Below are 19,013 nucleotides of genomic sequence, written 5' to 3'. Positions count from 1 at the left end.
CAAAAGAAAAAAAAAAAAAAAAAACGGAGTAGGATATGGAGAGCAGAAAAGAAAGACCATACCTTGAGTGAGAATTGGGAGCGACAAAAGCAAGTGGAAGATAAGGCCATGGTTGATGGGTTAGGGAATTGACCAAGAATTTGGAGGAATAACAACAATAGCAAGAATTAAAACATAATTGCCTCCTCATTCGGTGCAGAAATACAAATGTAGTAAGAGAGAGGTTTTAGCAGGGGGAAACAAGACTAGCTTTTCGAGCAAATAGAGAGTGTGGTAAAATCTAAATTGGACATGCTCACTACTGAAGTATACAGTATATACACTCACATACTAAACTTGGCCAACTTCAGATCAGAGTCAGACGTAAAGGAAATTTCACCAAATCCAAAAACACAATCCCCTATTGGAGGAGTTGTTTTGTTCGTTTAGAGACAATATAGCAGAAAGTAGTGAAAACGTTTTGTGATTGGCTTATCCTCTTACTTAGTTTTGTTATTTTTTGGACTAGGAGGACACGATAAAGAAAGAATAAAAATATAGCAGAAAGTAGTGAAAACGTTTTTTGAATTAGGATTTTAAAATTCTGTATTCCTTCATATTCTTTTATCTAAACTGTAACGATATTTTCTTCCTTTTATACCACATTTGACCAGTTTCAAACTGAAATGCTCCAACAGTTTCCATTTACAGGTCATGTAATGTCATGGGCGGCTTTCTAGCCATGCCCCATGACCCCTTGGACGCACCTCGTGACGTCCTAGCAAGCCTCTCAACGCCTAGCACCACGGACGGCCCCGTAGTCTTAGCTGTGCCAAGTGACAAGCGCGCATGTGCCTCTGTCGCCCCACCGATATCCCTCGCCAGCGCCTAGCTGCAGGCAGATGCCAACAGCGCCGCGCGCGCAGACCGTGATGCCAAAGACAAGGTTGCTGACAACGGACCTGTTTCTACCTTGTAGAAAACTAAGTCCTTTCATTGTAAATATAGAGTAGTTTAATTTCATGTACTTCCATTATGTTTCTCTAGCTTAGTTAGGTCTAGTCTTGTAACTTTAGTTTATTTTTTTTAAGCACTATTAGGGGATCAAGCAATCAAACTTTCTAGCAAGCAAACAATTCTCTGTACTGGTGTTTCTCACCCTCGACACCGTGTTGCTTTTCTGTAATAGCTTTCATTAATGCAATCAAGCTTTCTTTCATTCTCAGTTCTCATTTTTGTTCTCTCAATTGCTCTTGACATTGGTTTTCCCATACGGCACTGACAATCTCGTCTAGCGTATGGGAGGGGGGGGACCTCAGTTGCGGATAGTAACTGCACTGACATCAGTTTCTTAGCCTTACGTCTCCCTTCCTAGGAATCTCAGGAAGGCGTCGCGTAACAGTTGATATCAGAGCATAGGATCGACATCGGACGAGGGAACACATTGCCATTACCATCATTTCTAACCATGGTGAATCATGGGGACCACATTGTAGCCCTTGAAGAGACGATTGACGTATTACGACACATCGTGGATACGGTGCCTGAACTAAGAACCAGCCTAGTGCAAAGGTTGGATGACCTGGACCGCAGAATGCTCCAGGCCGAAGTTGACATAGAAAACATCAGTCGCGACTCTGAGGGAGACCGGCAAACGGCAGCCACAGAGGCGCCGAAATATTTGGCAAATTCGAGGGCCTCCAACAGGAGTGTGCCTAGGATTTAGCATACAGGGCACAAGAGGCAGATAGGGTGATTGCCATGCAACAAACTATAGACAACTTGACAAGCCAGCTCAATGTTGTCAATGCTGCTTTATAAGGCCTGCTTCGAGGAGGTGGAAACCAAATCGGGGGTGCTGTGAGCTGATAATTAGGGATTTTGACGCATTTTATACCCCTTTGCGCTTATGCTTTGATTATAAATTCATACAAAATAGTCCCAAAAGGCTCATAAGTTGTGCTTGATTGCAGGTTTGATCAACAAAGTGACAAGATGTCAAAGATCGGCTCAAAAGGAGTGAAACCTGCACAAGTACCAAAGACAAGACAAAACTCAGGAGAAACAGGCCTAGTGCGGCCACACTACACTTTGTGCAGTCCGCACTAGGGAGATTCAGAGAGTTAGATTTTCATGCATCAAGGCAGTGCGGCCGCAGAAGGTTTTGTATGGTCCGCACTGAGGCACTGCGTCCGCACGACCATTCTGTGCGGTCCGCAGAACCAAAGTTCAGAGAGATGCCAAATTCAGTAGATGAAGCCTGTGCGGTCCGCAGTCCATTCTGCGGGGACCGCATTGAAAGCCTCCGCGGCCGCAGTCTATTTTGTGCGGTCCGCGGAGCCTGGGTTCAGAGAGTCGAAATTTCAAGTTCAAGAGCCTAGTGCGGCCGCACACCATTTTGTGTGGTCCGCACTGACCCCGCAGGGGCAATTTTGTCCAGTTTTTCCAGCTTAGTATAAATAGATTCTTTTTCCATTTTTAGGGCATCAGATATTGCATTACGTAAGCTGAGCTCGTGAGAAGACTTTTCTTAGCCATTTTGGGCACTTTTACGTAGTTTTAATCACTGAATCATTGTATTTACTTTAGTAATTAATTAATATGTCTTTCTCTTCATCTATTTCTCTGATTTTTTCTTCAAGCATGAGTAGCTAGACCCATTAGCTAGGGTTGTGGCTCAATCCTAGTGTGGGTAATTGATGGGTGTTGTGATTTAAGGTTAGATTGACTATGGATGTTTGTTATTTGGGTCAATTTTATGGTTTAATTTATGAATTAGTGGTTGCAACCACTAGTTTGTGCTAAGTTGACTTGGTCTCTTCTTGAGAAAGAGAGCCTAAGTCTCCAAAATTGACTTTACAAGGAATTGGGATGGACTCAAGAGATTTGATAGTCCCAATTAAAGGGTTAAACCTCTAGAGAGTAATACCCGACTTGAACCCTAGTTGCTTGGACAAATATGCATACCCAATTGGTCTTGAGAAAGTCAATTGGACAAAATCACTCTTTCTACCGAGAGGTGTAGAGTGGGTAGTATCGAGCAACAGTTATAACATATTCCCCAATCATGTCAATCGTGCTTTGGATGCAAGTACCCGTCAATTGGCCACCTAGGCGAAAGTCACTACTCTAGTGCCTTTTAAACCATTAGATACAACTTGTGACAATTTACTCTCAGTTAATTTAGTTGCAATTATAATTTGTAGTTTGATCATAGTAGAATATAAAGAAAAACCAAAGATGAATAGAAGTGATATTTGGAACAAATACGCAATTCCAACCTAAATAGATACTCGACTCCAATTCTAGTTCTCTGTGGATATCGATCCCGAGCCAAAGCCATACAGTGGAGCTCGGGATGCCAAAGAAGTGGAAAACTTCATCTTTGACATCGAACGATACTTTGATGCCGTGGAGGGGGGGGGGGGGCTAGAAGAAGCTAAGAAGGTAGCAACTGCTGCCATGTATCTTCAGGGTGATGCTAAACTCTGGTGGCAGGTGAAGTACAAAGCCATTATGGCCGGTGAAGATGCTCTCGAGACATGGGCAGAACTGAAGGCATACGCCTACAGTTCTTCCCCGAAAATGTTAAATACAATGCTAGGAGAAAGCTACGGGAGCTCCGCCAAACCAAATCAGTGCGGGATTACATGCGGGAATTCTCCGCGCTCATGCTGAACATACGTGACATGGGGGACAAAGACAAACTCTTCACCTTCTTGGAAGGGTTAAAACCTTATGCCCGTATGGAGCTGCAAAGACAACGGGTGGATACCCTACCCAAGGCGATCCAAGCAGCTGAATGCCTTGGGGACTACCAAGTGGAAGCTCGGAAGGATAGGCCTCAATCGCCTGCCCGAGCGGGATACAAAGGGGGCCAGCCTAGCAATGGTGGCCCTAGAAGATGTGGGGGAGATCGGAGTGCAACCAAATCTAAGGCTCCCTCCTCAGGTAGCAATAGTGTTGCATCAAACAACAATGATCGAGGGAGAAAGCCCCCTTCAGGATGCCGTCATTGAGGCGGGCCACATTGGAATAATGAATGCCCACATGCACAGATGAACGCTCATCAAGCTTTTGATGATGGGACCGATGACGATACAGATAATGCGGACCAGACCGAACCAGTAGGTGCGTTCAATGCAATTGTTGGCTCTATTTCTGAGGCCTTAGCAGAAACCATTGCTGGTATCCGTAAGAAGAAGGACCCCTGTCCAATCACCAAGAAAGGGAAAAAGAAGGCGGATGAGAGGACTCCTCTTAAACAAGAGAGGACCTTAATGTTCGTCGAGATGAAGGTAAATGGCAAGCCCATTCGGGTGATAGACACGGGTGACACCCACAACTACTTAGCCTCGAGTCAAGTGGAGCGCCTTGGTCTAATTGTAGGAAAGGGTAGAGGTAGTGTCAAGGCTATCAACTCACCTCCTCAGCCAGTGGGTGGAATAGCCAAAGAGGTACCGGTGAAGCTTAGCCCTTACGAAGGAAAATTCAACCTACGAGTGGTGATCATAAATGACTTCGAGTTGATAGTTGGGTTGGAATTCCTAAGGCAAACCAACACCATGCTCGTACTGTATGTAGACATGCTACTGATGATGGGAAAAACGGGGCCAAGCCCTGCATTATCCCGTGCATGCCCATGAAGATGGCCGCTGAGAACATCCCGGCCTTGCACTTGAAGAAGGGGGGTCAAAAGACATGAACCTACGTTCCTGGCAACCCTCTGCATTGAAGATATAGAACGCTCCTCGGGTCCCATTCCTGCACCTTTGAAGGAGCTGCTATTGGAGTTTGAAGATGTCATGCCATAGGACCTGCCAAAGTGACTCCCGCCTAGGCGTACTTTGGACCATCAAATTGATTTGGTGCCGGGCGCGAAGCCACCCGCCCGAGCGCCTTACAGAATGTCACAGCCCGAACTCACCAAGCTTCGGAGACAGTTGACGGAAATTCTAGACACAAAGATCATCGTGCCCTCCAAGTCCCCATACGGGTCCCTTGTGCTATTCCAAAAGAAACATGATGGTAGCCCGTGACTCTGTGTGGATTATCGGGCTCTAAACAAAATCACCGTGAAGAACAAGTACCCTATTCCGCTAATGGCAGACTTGTTCGATAGACTGGGTGGTGTGACGGTGTTCACCAAGATAGACCTGAAGACATGTTATTGGTAAGTTCGGATTGCAGAGGGTGATGAGCACAGGACGACCTGTGTAACAAGATATGGGTCATACGACTTCCTGTTTATGCCGTTCGGCTTAACTAACGCTCCAGCCATATTTTGTACCCTGATGAACCAAGTCTTCCGAGAGTACATTGACGAATTCGTGGTGGTCTACTTGGATGACATTGTGGTATATAGCCAAACACTTGAAGAACACCTAGAGCACTTGGAGAAGGTCCGGCCCGATTGCGGAAGCACGAACTATATGCGAAGCTGTCCAAGTGCTCCCTTGCTAAAAAACAGATTGACTTCCTCGAACATGTCATCGAGGAAGGGTAGATAAGATGGACCAATAGAAGATTCAGGCTATCACAGATTGGCCGCCGCCTAAGGATATCCACGCCTTTAGGGCGTTCCTTGGCCTATGCAACTTCTATCGGCGATTTGTGAAAAATTACTCCCTCATCGCAGTGCCATTGACAGAACTCCTCAAGAAGGTCATGCCTTGGGATTGGGGACCCAGGCGAGCGGAGGCCTTCAACGCATTGAACGCGGCTATGTCTAGTAGCCCCGCCTTGGCCTTCCCTGATTTGTCCAAGCCATTCGAGGTACAAACGAATGCCTCCGACTATGCCCTTGGCGGAGTCTTGCTACAAGAAGGGCATCATGTAGCGTACGAGAGCCGGAAAGCTGAAGGATGCAGAGCGCCGCTATGCCGCCCATGAGAAAGAATTATTGGCTGTCGTCTATTGCTTATGCCTTTGGAGGCACTATCTGTTGGGAACCCCGTTCGTGGTCAAGATAGACAACACAGCTGTTAGCCATTTCATGACCCAGCCGAAGCTGAATGGTTGACAGGCTAGGTGGCAGGAATTCCTAGCGGAATTCCACTTCAACCTGGAGTACCGAAGTGGGAAGACCAATCGTGTTGCTGATGCGCTCAGTCGGAGAGCTGATCTAGCATCAGTGTGCCTATTCACCACCCTAAGGGGGGAGCAAAGTAGCCACCACCATCAAAGACCACATACAGGATCTACTCATTAAGATCGTGCTGCACAATATTTGGTTGATTTGGTAGGACAGGGCAAGACTCGCCAGTTCTACATGGAAGATGGTTTCCTGAAAGTGAAAGGGAACCGACTTTATGTTCCCAAAGGAGGAGATCTGCGAAGGACTATTCTGGCAGAATGTCACGATCATTTGTGGGCCGGCCATCCCGGTGAAGACCGCACCATGGCAATTACTTCGCCGTGCATATTATTGGCCTCAAATGGCCGATGACGTCGCTCAGTATGTGAAGACTTGTCTAGTATGCCAGAAGGACAAGTCGGACCGCTTGACACAAGCGGGACTCTTGGAACCACTAGCTGTCCCAAAGAGACATTGGGAAAGTGTTTCCCTGGATTTCATCACCGGATTGCCCAAGGTCGGAGATCCCACAACTATCTTGGTTGTGGTGGATCGGTTTTCCAAGTATGCTACCTTTATAGCAGCCCCACAATACATCTCAACAAAGGATACACCTCGACTCTTCTTCTCTCATGTCGTCAAATATTGGGGCCTATCTAAAGACATTGTTAGCGATCGCGACTCACGCTTCACTAACAACTTTTGGACCCAACTCTTTAAGTGCCTCAGGTCAAAACTGAGTCACATCTCAATTTTTCATCCGCAATTTGATGGCCAGACGGAGCGGTTCAATGGCATGCTGGAGGAATATCTCCGCCACTTTGTAACCGGATCGCAGAAGAACTGGGTGAAGCTTCTGGATGCTGCTCAACTGTGTTTCAATTCACAAAAGAGCTCTAGTACAAACAAAAGCGCTTTTGAAATTGTTACTGGACAGCAACCGCTACTCCCACACACCGTGAATGCACCAAACATGGTCAAAATCTCCTCGAGCTGCTAGTTTCTCAAAATAATGGAAGCGAAATTTGGAGATAGTGCGGAGCTATTTTGTGCCCAAAAGCGGATGAAGAGGCATGCTGATCAAAATCGTCGCTTTGTTGAATACCAAGCAGGAGACAAAGTGATGGTCAAAATTTCAAACCGATACTTGTTTGCAGGGGTCCATGACCCTTGCCTATTACAAAAATACATTGGACCCTTGTCCATTGAAAGGCGCATTGGGAAAGTTGCATACCGGGTGGATACCCCAGCTTGGTGGAAAATCCATCCTGTCTTCCATGTCAGTCTTCTTAAACCTTTTCGGGAAGACATGGAGGATCCTTCACGGAGCCAACTCACAATACCAAGTATTCGAGGCCCCAATTCAATGGGGAAAAGGCGTGCTGAAGCTATTCTTGATGATCGAGTGATTCACGCCTCAAGGAAAGATCACCAACAGTTCTTGGTGAAATGGTAGGGTTGTGATGCAGAGGAGAATACTTGGGAGAGGGGAACAAACCTCAAAGCCTACAAGAGCCTAATTGATGATTATCTTGCAAGTAAGGCGCCGAGGACGTCGCCAACTTAGGTAGGGGAGAATGTCATGGGCGGCTTTCCAGCCATGCCCCATGACCCCTTGGACGTGCCCCGTGGCGTCCTAGCAAGCCTCCCAACGCCTAGCGCCACGGACAACCCTGTGGTCTTGGCTGCGCCAAGTGAAAAGTGCGCATGTGCATCTGTTGCCCTACCAATATCCCTCGCCAACGCTCAGCTGCAGGCGGATGCCAACAGCGTCGCGCGCGTAGACCGTGATGCCAAAGACAAGGTTGCTGACAACAGACTTGTTTCTACCTTGTGAAAACTAAGTCCTTTTCATTGTAAATATAGAGTAGTTTTATTTCATATATTCCATTATGTTTCTCTAGCTTAGTTAGGTCTAGTCTTGTAGCTTTGGTTTATCTTTTTTAAGCACTATTAGGGGGGATCGAGCAATCAAACAATTCTCTGTACTGGTGTCTCTCCCCCTCGACACCGTGTTGCTTTTTTGTAATAGCTTTCATTAATGCAATCAATCTTTCTTTCATTCTCCATTCTCATTTTTGTTCTCTCAATTGCTCCTGACATTGGTTTTCTCGTACGGCACAGACAATCTCGTCTAGCGTACGGAGGGGACCTCAGTTGGCGGATGGTAACTGCACTGACATCAGTTGCTTAGCCTTATGTCGCCCTTCCAAGGAATCTCAAGAAGGCGCCGCGTAACAGTTGTACCGCAAATGTGGACCATTATAAGGAAGCATCGTGGATTACATAACACTGGATTTTTGTTTCATTCGTCCAATTTCTGAGAGATTTATCTTTTTTACTTCTTTCTCCGAATTATCCTTTTTCCTTAGATCTTTTAAAAGTACGGAAAAGAAAATGATAGGTTAAAGTAGTGGTTTTCACTTCCCATAATGATTTATTTATCTATTAATGTGACAAAGGTGGCGTCTGATTTCGCGCGCACCTCAACTACTTCACCAAGTTCCCGCAACCCTTCACCAGCACTGGTATACAGTAACTGTCCAATCAATGGTTAGGCAGATAGGAAGAAATCAGCTAGTGTGAAGAAATTTAAAACTGATCTCCGAAGTTTTGCACTCACTCAATAAACCATTAGGCAAAGGTTACACAATGAAATGACTTCCCTGAGAAAAATTCTGCACCAGTATAATGCTCTTCCAGTCATCGAAAGAACTTTCTTTTTAGCCCGTAAAGTTAAATTCAGAATGACTGCATTGCTTATTATTTTCATGTACACATAAAATGAACCTTGTTCTGTTCTTTTTAATGTTACAAAATGAAATAACTTCCTCATTTGTTCTACCATTCAATCTTACCAGATAAATTAATTAGTTTCTTGCTTTCAGATCTTCCCCCCTTTACCCCTAAACACAGAAAAAAGGAAATTGCAGAAATGGCTAGGAGATGGTATGCTCATTCAGCCATGAAATAATGTCACCAAAAACTCGAAGTATCATTTCATCCGGTTCACCCTCAAGCAAGGCATGATAAGCATCCTCATAAAGGATCAGTTTCTTGTCCGAACTACTTGCCCTCTCATACAGTGCTTTGCTGACCGATGGATCTGTCACCATATCATTCTTTCCGTGTAAGATTAACAAAGGCAGAGAGACCTGTAAAATAATGTTACCATCACTACGTAGATTACATTTTGATGTAACAAAGATTATATCACAGGCAGATTGCATGATAGTTGGAATTCAATCATGCTTAATACCAAGACCCTGGCAGAAGTCGCAGTATAATTGAGGAGAAGTTTCAGTTTTGAGTAGTAAAGACACTGGATTACTGTAGAAACATATATATCATGCAGGTGTAGAGTAACAGTGACATCAACTTCACTGCTCCAATTCACCTTCATACAGGCACTAACAATCGCCATTATCAAAGAAAGTTTACAATCATCTGTGTAACCAAGAAAACTATGCCTCGATCCTAAATTATTAAGAGGCAGCTATATAAATCCTCTCCATCCGTTCTGCTGTATTTAAGTCAATTATATTCCAACAAAATAATTTACAATTAAAAAGATCTAGGGGTTCTCTAAATCTTACACTTATTCTTACACAGACAACTAATTTATTCCAACTAGTTGGTATCGCCAATATAGATCCTTTTACTTTCATTCCGTTTTATTCTAGCTAAACCCTTTGACTTTAAAAGTTTTAGTTTTCCAAGAGAACTTCCCTCCAAGTGATTTGAAGCTACCTCTCCTTTTTATCATCTTTTATATTAACACATCTATAGGGTGCATTTGGACAAATCATCTTTTTCTAGTTAGAAGGGATTGGTCGTACCTATCCAATCAATAATTGTTTATGACTGACTCGCTATTCACTCGGTTTTTGGGTCATAAGCAACGACTGACGAGATAGGGGCGCGCTAGCGCTCAAGCCTATTCTAATAAGGGCGTTAGCGCATCCGTTTTCTTGCTGGGGCGTAGCGGTTTGAAATTTGGAAAATATGGAGAGTCACAGAACGAACATGGTGCGGAGATTGATTGATCAGAAGCATCCAGCAGCACCACGCCGGTTTAGAATTCGATTCTAAGGGCTAAGGCCCCCCCTTTTCTTTTCCTCCTGGCCGTGTGTGGGCCACACTTCAGAAAGGCCAAAAAGGGGGTCTCCTATTTCTCGTCCCATAGAGAATCTCCGCATTGCGGATCGCCCGAACCAGCCTAAGATAGGGCTGGCTCTGACGAGTGCCATCTCTTCCGGGTTCTAGTCTTAAGCAAGACAGAAGTAGGGCTTTCAAGCGGGTAGTGAATCCTAAGTCAGAGGGGAGCAGGTCGCAAGGGTTCTATACTATGGTGATCCGTTGGGCCTTTCGAAGCATTAGAGTCTTGATCCCCTGCTTAACCTGAAATGAAACCTCTCAAGCCAGGGAAAGATTGACCATCGGTTTCATTTCCGAGTCAGGACAGAAAGAGGCCAGCTGTGATATACTCTATTAACAGAACAACCACTCTTCGTATTGGCTAACATGATGGCCTTGTGTTCGTTTCAGTGACCTGGAGTCTTCGTTTGGGAAGTCTCCCTCTATTATCTTCTTTCCCGAGAGGGAAAGAGAAAGAGGGTCTTATGCGGGGCACAAGTCTAGAGCTGTGGTATGGAAAAAGCTCTATTTCAGAGATTGGACTCTCTTCCTGTGATTAGCTCCTACTAGTAAGAAGCTGACTGCCTAGCTAATGCTACCGTCGCAAGCAACCTCTCAAAGAATAGGGAGTGAACGACCCTTCTATCTAGATCGGTGATTCCGTTCGGCCGAGTCATCTAATTGGAAGTGGAATGAAGATAATGCGCTTTACTCTTTCATTTGTAGCTGGATTACCCCTGGGCTAACTTAACTTGACTCGATCAGTATAAGAATAAAGCCAGGAGGTTGGCAGGAAAGGGGAAATCGGGTTTTAAATTCCCAGAAACCGCACGATTATATAGCCAAAGGGAATAGGCCGCGCCTAAAATCATCCCAAGCGCTGCTAATGTGGCTACTAAGCTATTTCTTTGGAAAGCTCTTGCATTTTTTCAACCATAAGGTTGGCTTTTCACTAGAAGCTCAGCCTAGAGTTGATCGACCAATTCCCCCGAGCTTAGGGTTCAATTACGGGGGAGTCGGAAAATATTCTATCTTTTCTAAAGCGGAGCACCCCCTGTTTTTTTCTTTCCCTCATAAGCCTCTGCTACTTCCATAACATGGGCCTTTGACGTGTTCCCCCATATATGTGGATTCTTATATTCTTTAGTGATGTATGCGCAGATCGGACCCCAGCCACGGTGGAACCGGTGAACCACGCGAGCTGGTTAGATGCGTGGGACAGAGGTCACCGAGAAGTCGGATGACTCTTCAGTAACCCAGGGTGATCCGACCCCTTCGACGCTTTTTTCGCTGTATACCCCCTCCATCCTCCGGAAGTGGAAAAAAGGGTACTCTAATTTGAATACATAGTAGGGCCGGCATCAGAGGCTTGTGGGAAAACTTAGATATCTTACTATCACTAGACCTGACATTACCTATGCTGTGGGGTTGGTAAGCCAGTATATGCATGCTCCTGGGGCTATATATTTGCTTGCAAAGCAGGCTGATCGAGTATGAACACTGTATCGCTATGCCCCTCGCTTAGCCCCGCTCTTTGGTTTAGGGGGTTCTAGTGGCGGGCTCTTGGGTCGTCCGGACCCATATCTGGTAAAAGTGGTGGCCTGGTTGTCCCCACACCCCCTTATCATGCGTGTCTGTGGGAGCAGTTTGTGCTAGCGTTTTGGCGCTCGCCTCTATGCAACCTTCTCTCCATATGTTACTCGCACCCATTTCACATGTGATTATTTCTGATCTGTCCAATTTAATATGGTCACATATTTATCTTAACATTTGCACTTCTATGACAATCACCGGAGACTCCACATTCACTCCCAGATAGCATTATTGATTGCACAACTTTTCAATGGAATATGTTTTTCACCTTGGGTAAAGTTTCATCGCATAACAGCTCTCGTATCAGAGTTTAAATCAGCAGGGAAAAGATTTGCTTCAGGAAAGAACCAATTTTATTTGATAAAGCAGGAAAGAACCAATTCTATCAAGTTCTTGCTTCCTATGTTAATCAGTCCTCAAAGTGATAGAGGGAAGATTTTTGTGGATCCAGGGTGCCAGGCTTGGCTCAATATCGGGATAGAAGGAGGCCTAGCTTCCTAGGCTGTTTTCCAGGCTAAGGTAACAAAGTTATACCGAGATTCACGACAGACTTCCTCTACAGTAGCAGAATAAGATGCGAGAGGGCCATGCCTTTAGAACAAGAAGGTTTTGATTCTGGGAGATGCAGCTCTAGAAGTGAAGTTCCAAACAGTATTGGTTTTCTGCCACTGAGAGTGAATATCTCAAAGCAGGAAAAGCTAAGGAAAGCATCACAAAGATAAAGTGCACAGAAGGAGTAAAAATGAGGTATGTGACACCCTTTTTTGAAAGAATTAGCATAAATTAATATTCCAGTCAGTACACTCTTGCGCTTATCGCCCATCCCTTCTCATTCAAAGTACTGCTCTTTTGCAGAAAGGAAACTTTGCAACTTAATCACAATTATGGATAGTTCTGTAACTATTTTCCAAGATAAATAAGTACAAGTGTTTCCAAAATAACAACAGTAAACACGATACACCAGCTAGAATGAACTATAAAGTAAAAAAAACAGTTTATATAATATCAAGAAACAATTAGAACCTCATTAAATACAAAAACAGGACAATAAATTCTGACCATGGAGCAACTGCTATACTGCAAATGGAAAAGCTTCACAAATCAACCTTTAAACAGTTAATCTGGTGATGAGTTTTTACACTACATAAAATAAAAACCGGAAGAAGTGACACACCTTTTCCAGTAGACTCTCTATCTCTTGGGTGGCATTCAGTAACTCCAGGGCGGTCCGTAGACGGGGTTTATGTTTGTAAGAGATGATATTATAGGCAGTCTGCATACAGAAGTGCATCTTATATGAGAAATTGGGCATGGTACATACATGGTCAAGCAGATGTGTGCGCGCGCGCGCACATGTCATTATGAAGTTAAATAAATGAAGATATTCCTAATAGAAGCTATTCAACATCAGTAATGCAATTGAGATAGGTAATGGTGATATTTCTGGCACGAGCACTATTATAGCCTGTTTGGCCAAGCTTCTCCAATTTTAGAAGTACTCTTCTCTAAAAAAAGTGCTTTTTTTTCAAAGTTGAAGTGTTTAGACAAGCTTTTGGAAGAAAAAAAAGTGTTTTTGACGAGAAATAGAAGCAGTTTTGGAGAAGTAGAAAGTAGCTTCTCTCCAAAAGTACTTTTTTGAAAAGCACTTTTGAGAAAAATACACCGTTTTTAAAAGCTTGGCCAAATACTAATTGCTGCTCAGAAGTGCTTTTCAAATTAATTAGTCAACCACAAACTGCTTCTCACAAAAAGTACTTTTGAAAAAAGCACTTTTGAGAAAAAACACTTCTCAAAATAAGCTGATTTTTGCAGCTTTGCCAAACAGGCTATTAGCCTCTAATATCCTGTACCCCTCACTTTCCTGAACTCCTAAAACCTATCATCTTTCGAAGCTGATTTGCTACAGAAAACAAAGAAATATGTACCAGTTCTTTCTTCTTTGCATCTCTGACTGCCAATTCTCCCAAATCCTGCGTCGGAACTAGCTTCTGTGTTGGGAGGAACTTTGCGACGCCAATTAAAATTTGTGTTACTAACCATGGCGGAACCATGTTATCTGCAATCTATATGACAAACCTGTTATCTCTCTATGTAAATCAGATATCAGAAGCATCAGTAAGAATTTAGACACATTTCCAGAAATATACTTTGCACATAGGTGCCACAAGAACAGCACCATTCCAAGCATTAGGCTGCTTCTGGTGAACTTTCAAAGCTATAGCTCCACCCATGGATTCCCCAAATAGGAAGCTTGGTAGATCATGCAACTCTAGCTTTTCTGCAACCAACAGTAACTGTCATTTCTCCAGTATAGTGTCAAGGAAATGAAACTTAAGCTCGCATTGGTCACACCTTCACATGTAAGATCTTCTGAATTTCAATTTCTACATACTATTTGTTTCTTGAACCTCTCAGATGAACTCCATTAAATGATGATGATGAAGTTGGTTATCCAATTGAGTCATACCTTTAACTTTCGAATAATGCTCAATAACATCATCGACCAGCTTGTCAAAACTTGGGATATAGCCATGAAGACCTTCTGAAAGACCAAATCCAGGGTAATCCATCGCGACTACTCCATAACCAAAAGATGCTAATTTCCTTGCTATACCTAACAGATAAGGAGAGTGATTACAATTGTTGTTTTTTAATAAAAAAAGATAACTTGTCTGAGACTTCAAATGCTTTTGCAAGCCACAAACCTTCAACTAAAAATGTGCATGTATCCCCATAACCATGACAAAAGTAGACAACAGCTTTGGGACGTGTCTCCGGAAGCCAACTTTTGGAGAAGATTTCCAGCCCTCCGGAATTAACCTCATAAGACTGTCCAGCAGAATCTCGAAGATTCATACTATTAAAATCACATCAATATTATGCTATAACATCTAAATTCCAATAACTTATGCTAGATATGAATATATACGCTAAAAAAAGAGACTTCTTGTTTTGCCTTAATACAAGCAAGGGCAAAAACGCTAATACCCAAAGCATCCTTGCGAGGCCAAGTCATCTTTCACAAACTATCCCCTTTTTCACTTGCAAGAAATTGAATGAATATGATTTATAACAACGTTTACATTATCGATAGTATGTAATAAAATTTGGAGCTTATAATCTTATGAACCAAGCATATCTCCTCCCAATGAGTATTTGAAATTGTCCTATAATCTAAATTTAAGGTTGACAGTTAAAAGTGGATGTGAAATGGAAACTAAATCCCAATTTAATTCTTCTTATGCCGTCCAATCATTCCTATGCTAAATTTCAATTCCCAAATAAGAAGTGAAGCAAATATCATTTACTAAAACTGCAGAACCGATACAAATCACACATTAGCGCCATCTCTTATTTATTTATTTATTTATTTTTACGAGCTATAAACGTCATCTCTCATTTGAAAAGGAAAAGTAGAAAGAAGACCATATCCATAACTTTCTGTATTACAAAGTAAACAACAAGCTAATGATACATAAATTGACTGTTTTAGCAAGGAAAATTAGGCTACAAAGCATCAAACCTTTCCAACAACATTAGAAAAAGGAAATAAGAGCGGAAGCTTTACCTCCTCCATCTTCAATCCAGCACGTGGCACCTGGTGCAAAGGTAGAAGAAGCAATCATTAAAAGAACATGAAAGATGAGTAAGAAACGCGTTACTTTCACATAGAACCACGCCCATTTGGGCACTTTTCTCCATTACAGTAGACGACAAAGGTAAATAAGTACACCAGTCTCAACTGTCAATGTTTCCAAAATATGTATACAAATCTCATTGTCAACGTTTCCAAAAGTAACAATCTTAATGAAGATGACATAACAAGCTTACGGTGGAAAGTACATTTGCAAAGATGACGTACATAAAACAGTTTTAACCAGATAAATGCTTCCTTTACGAGATTATACAATTGACAAATGTCTTTTCATCTTTTTATTAACCAAATGAGGATTGACTTGATTAATAGCTATCCGTCTGATGTAAGTTGGAAAAAGGCAATTTTATTAACAGTATTTTAAGTTTCTTAAAGCCATAAATTGTTTTTGGCCTTGATTTAGAAAAGGGAATGCTCAATCTTGATATGCCCTTGAACTGTTAACAGTGGTCCAAAAATTCACACTTGATAGAAAACCTCTTGAATCTCTCCATCGAGATTCGAGATGATCTACTAGCAATAACTCCCGGCAGAATAAGCAAATCCACAAATGCAATGGATACTGTTATCAGCATCCCAACTGCACTGTCATTAAATCCGCCAGCAGATTTTATAAGGCGGTATGTTCAATATGGCTGAAAACATTTTCCTCTTTCCCTAATGTTTAGTTATCTTAAATTCTGGAGAATATTTTCTCGCAATATTTTCCATTAAAAGACCGCAAATGACTTCACTCACTTATTAATTTTCCTTTACAAAGATCCTAAATCCTAATCAATGTCACTTACTTCTATTTACTGTTTTTTCTGCCAACCTTTACTACTCAAGATCATGGCCAACACACTATTCTCATACCTTATACTGCATCTTGCAAAGTTACCATATATAACCAAATTATATATCCAATCAAACTCTGAAAATAAAAAATAAAATAAAAAACACTGGAAAATGATTCAAGAAATAGTTTTCGGGGTGTATGAGGTAAAATTAGTTAGTAACAACTGGGTGAATGACGGAATGACACGTGGAACTACAGACAGGTGAGACGTGAGTCAACAAATAACTGGCACCAGATACAAGTACGTGACCGGTGCTGGGTGAATCCTGAAGGCAAAGTAGCCGACAGTAAAGACTCAAAGATTTGATATCGGATAACATTCAATGAGCAACAGTTATAGAGAATATCGACATTTATGTTCAACCGTTATGCAACCATCAATGACAGTTTTATTCTCATTCAAGAGGAGATTGATTTGGGGATCTTGTCTCCCTAAATAAAACTATAAATAGGAGAATTGGCATCCATGGTAGGGGAGGAAATCCTCTGCACACAAAAAGCTATAATCTACTTTCATATTACGCTCAATTTTAGTTCTTCAACATTGCTCACTCTGGCCATCGGAAATGCTAAGTTCTTGGTCAAGCTTGTACTCTTCTTTACTTTCATTTGACAATCTTACTTTTGTTCTTATTTATTTACTATTTTTGAGTTAAATCGATTCGCCTATAAATCACGCTATAAATTCAACTGTACCATTTTACAAGTAAACACCGGGTAAAATATTTCCGGTTAAAAACGTCCATGCCAAATGCACCCCGAAAGGTAGAACATTAAATAATGTTTGCGGTCAATTTAGCAAGAACCATTTAATTTATTTGGTCACACGCAAATACTTCAGTCCTTTTAATTTGCAGTTTGCACCATTGACAAAAACCATCAAAGATAATATGAAAATCCGTAAGTTTTACGCAATAAAAATCCAAACTTTGAAGTTAAACGCCTATTTTATATTAAGAATGACAATCCAAGATGGTTGAAATACCTTGAACAAGATATGATCAATTGAAAGCTGAATATCTTTAAATGCCTCCCTAGCACGACGTCTGGCATCCACGTTGTCCATATCTGCATCCAATATATTCTGCAATACCTCACTTATGCCTGGAAATTTCTTCTGATTTCCCATTGCAGAGCTTTCTCACGCCAAAGAATTAAACTCTAGGCAGAATTTAATTGAAAAAAAATAGGGAACGAAAATTAATACGCATAGAATTTGAGTGCCTTTATAAAGCTTTCATGGTTTCACGACTATATTGCAATATCGTAGTCATTAGTCAATTCAACATAACGTATCATATTAATATACATTTCTAGAAGGTGGAAAATTCAGAAGAAAAAGAGAAGTATGGGGATATGCAACTTTGACGACCAAATTTCAGTGGTACGGTGTGGGATAAGATGTTATTTTTTTCTGGTTTATTTTAATGCCCATTTTAATTAGTTAAACAAATTGAGAAAATTGAAAGTGAGTGGTCGTATCTTAGGTTGATTATGTCCCTTTGAATAAAGGATCATAGTATTTAAGTAATGGTTTGGCATAATCTCAAGAATGAAGTATGCGCGTCACGACTCTCGTGTGTTTGACCAATTTCGGAATAGGGAGTCAAGTACAAACATGTATTGGTCTAAAATAGGAAAACACACCTTCTTCAACCAAAATCGCCCAAAAATCTTAGACTATCAAGAATAGTACTGGATAATGTGTATTTATAATGTTGAAATTAGTTCTCGATTGTTTGGTTTGGTATATTAAAAATAATATATATTGCCTAACTCTTTTTAGAAATTATTTCTTTACAAAAATACCCTCCACATGCGTTAGAAAGAATTTGGAAAAGGTTTTGAAAGGTAATTCAATCTTTATACATGTTTATCCATGTATTAAAAACAATGGTATTGCTAATGCTATGATTTGCTATGTATAACAATAGTATATGTTGAAAAATACTACTCCCTTTGTTCCAGTTTATGTGAACCTATTTCCTTTTTGGTCCGTTCCAAAAAGAATGATCCCTTTCTAAATTTGGTAATAATTTAACTTAAATTTACAATTCTATCCTTAATGAGAAGCTTTAATAACTACACAAATACTCTAGACCCCTTTTTGACTTCTTTAGGACAACAAATTCCAAAAGTCTTCATTTTTTCTTAAACTCCGTGCCTAGTCAAACGGGTTTACATAAATTAGAACGAAAGGAATTCCAAATAAAGAATTAATAATATCAAAATTAATACTTATATTATTTTCCGTAATACGTCCTCCTAAACGACCCCTTAATTCATTGGTTCCATTTGTACATGTTATTTACAGTTCGTTTGAGTTATTTTACGTGTTAATATTTTGACAGCCTACGAGAAAATAGAAGCAGGGTGACAAGTATTGCACGTATGAGCAATACAGCTCCTATTCCCTACTCTAACATATTTTCAGTAAAATTGTAATTGGATTTTACCAAAAATTAACACAAGATTCACATAAAGAGGAATGTAATGATATATTCCATAATTCCACAATAGGTTTCATTCTTCTTACATAGTTTAAATCTAAATATCAAATATTAGAATGTAATAATTTAACATCCATTGTCAGGACGCATTATCAAATATCAATGAGAAAACTAAAAAAGAAAAGAAAAAGTTAAAAATCAGGCCCCTTAAAGATATTTTTAAATTATCTAGTATTACTTATAAAAAAATTGATGTTTAATGTAATATTGATTCCTAGAATTATA

At 41.3% G+C, this 19,013-nt stretch overlaps 2 protein-coding genes across 4 annotated transcripts in view; both read right to left on the bottom strand.

Annotated features, from left to right (window-relative positions):
- Positions 1 to 501, bottom strand: part of LOC109224776 (protein ABA DEFICIENT 4, chloroplastic-like) — a 3,765-nt gene extending 3,264 nt beyond the window's left edge. Inside the window, exon 1 of the mRNA XM_019389298.1 lies at positions 63 to 501. Within this exon, the coding sequence (XP_019244843.1) occupies positions 63 to 110 (48 nt within the window). The 5' untranslated portion in view covers positions 111 to 501. The remainder of the gene's footprint in view (positions 1 to 62) is intronic.
- On the bottom strand, positions 8,759 to 17,664 carry LOC109224775 (caffeoylshikimate esterase-like). Of its 3 annotated transcripts, none has more exons than XM_019389294.1 (8): positions 17,264 to 17,661; positions 15,354 to 15,383; positions 14,491 to 14,614; positions 14,253 to 14,399; positions 13,933 to 14,063; positions 13,711 to 13,848; positions 12,960 to 13,058; positions 8,759 to 9,210 (listed from the first exon to the last, which is right to left on the bottom strand). In XM_019389294.1, the coding sequence occupies exons 1-8, from the start codon at positions 17,405 to 17,407 to the stop codon at positions 8,995 to 8,997; spliced, it is 1,029 nt and encodes a 342-aa protein (XP_019244839.1). In that variant the 5' UTR covers positions 17,408 to 17,661; the 3' UTR covers positions 8,759 to 8,994. The 3 variants fall into 3 exon arrangements, with proteins under 3 accessions (XP_019244839.1, XP_019244842.1, XP_019244841.1); XM_019389297.1 differs by having other exon boundaries at positions 14,491 to 14,642; positions 17,264 to 17,298; XM_019389296.1 differs by lacking the exon at positions 8,759 to 9,210 and adding an exon at positions 11,560 to 12,862 and having other exon boundaries at positions 17,264 to 17,664.

The sequence above is a fragment of the Nicotiana attenuata genome, chromosome 4 (genome assembly GCF_001879085.1).
Source record: "Nicotiana attenuata strain UT chromosome 4, NIATTr2, whole genome shotgun sequence".
Lineage (NCBI taxonomy): Eukaryota > Viridiplantae > Streptophyta > Magnoliopsida > Solanales > Solanaceae > Nicotiana > Nicotiana attenuata.
Note: the sequence above shows the minus strand (reverse complement) of the source record. Positions and strands in the feature narration are given on the sequence as shown.

Coding starts and splice junctions, on each gene's coding strand:
- LOC109224775 (XM_019389294.1), bottom strand. CDS start 17,407: ATGGGAAATCAGAAGAAATTTCCAGGCATAAGTGAGGTATTGCAGAAT. Junction 15,384..17,263: donor TTGATCATATCTTGTTCAAG/GTATTTCAACCA, acceptor CCTTTGCACCAG/GTGCCACGTGCTGGATTGAA. Junction 9,211..12,959: donor TAGAGAGTCTACTGGAAAAG/GTGTGTCACTTC, acceptor ATTATTTTACAG/GTCTCTCTGCCTTTGTTAAT.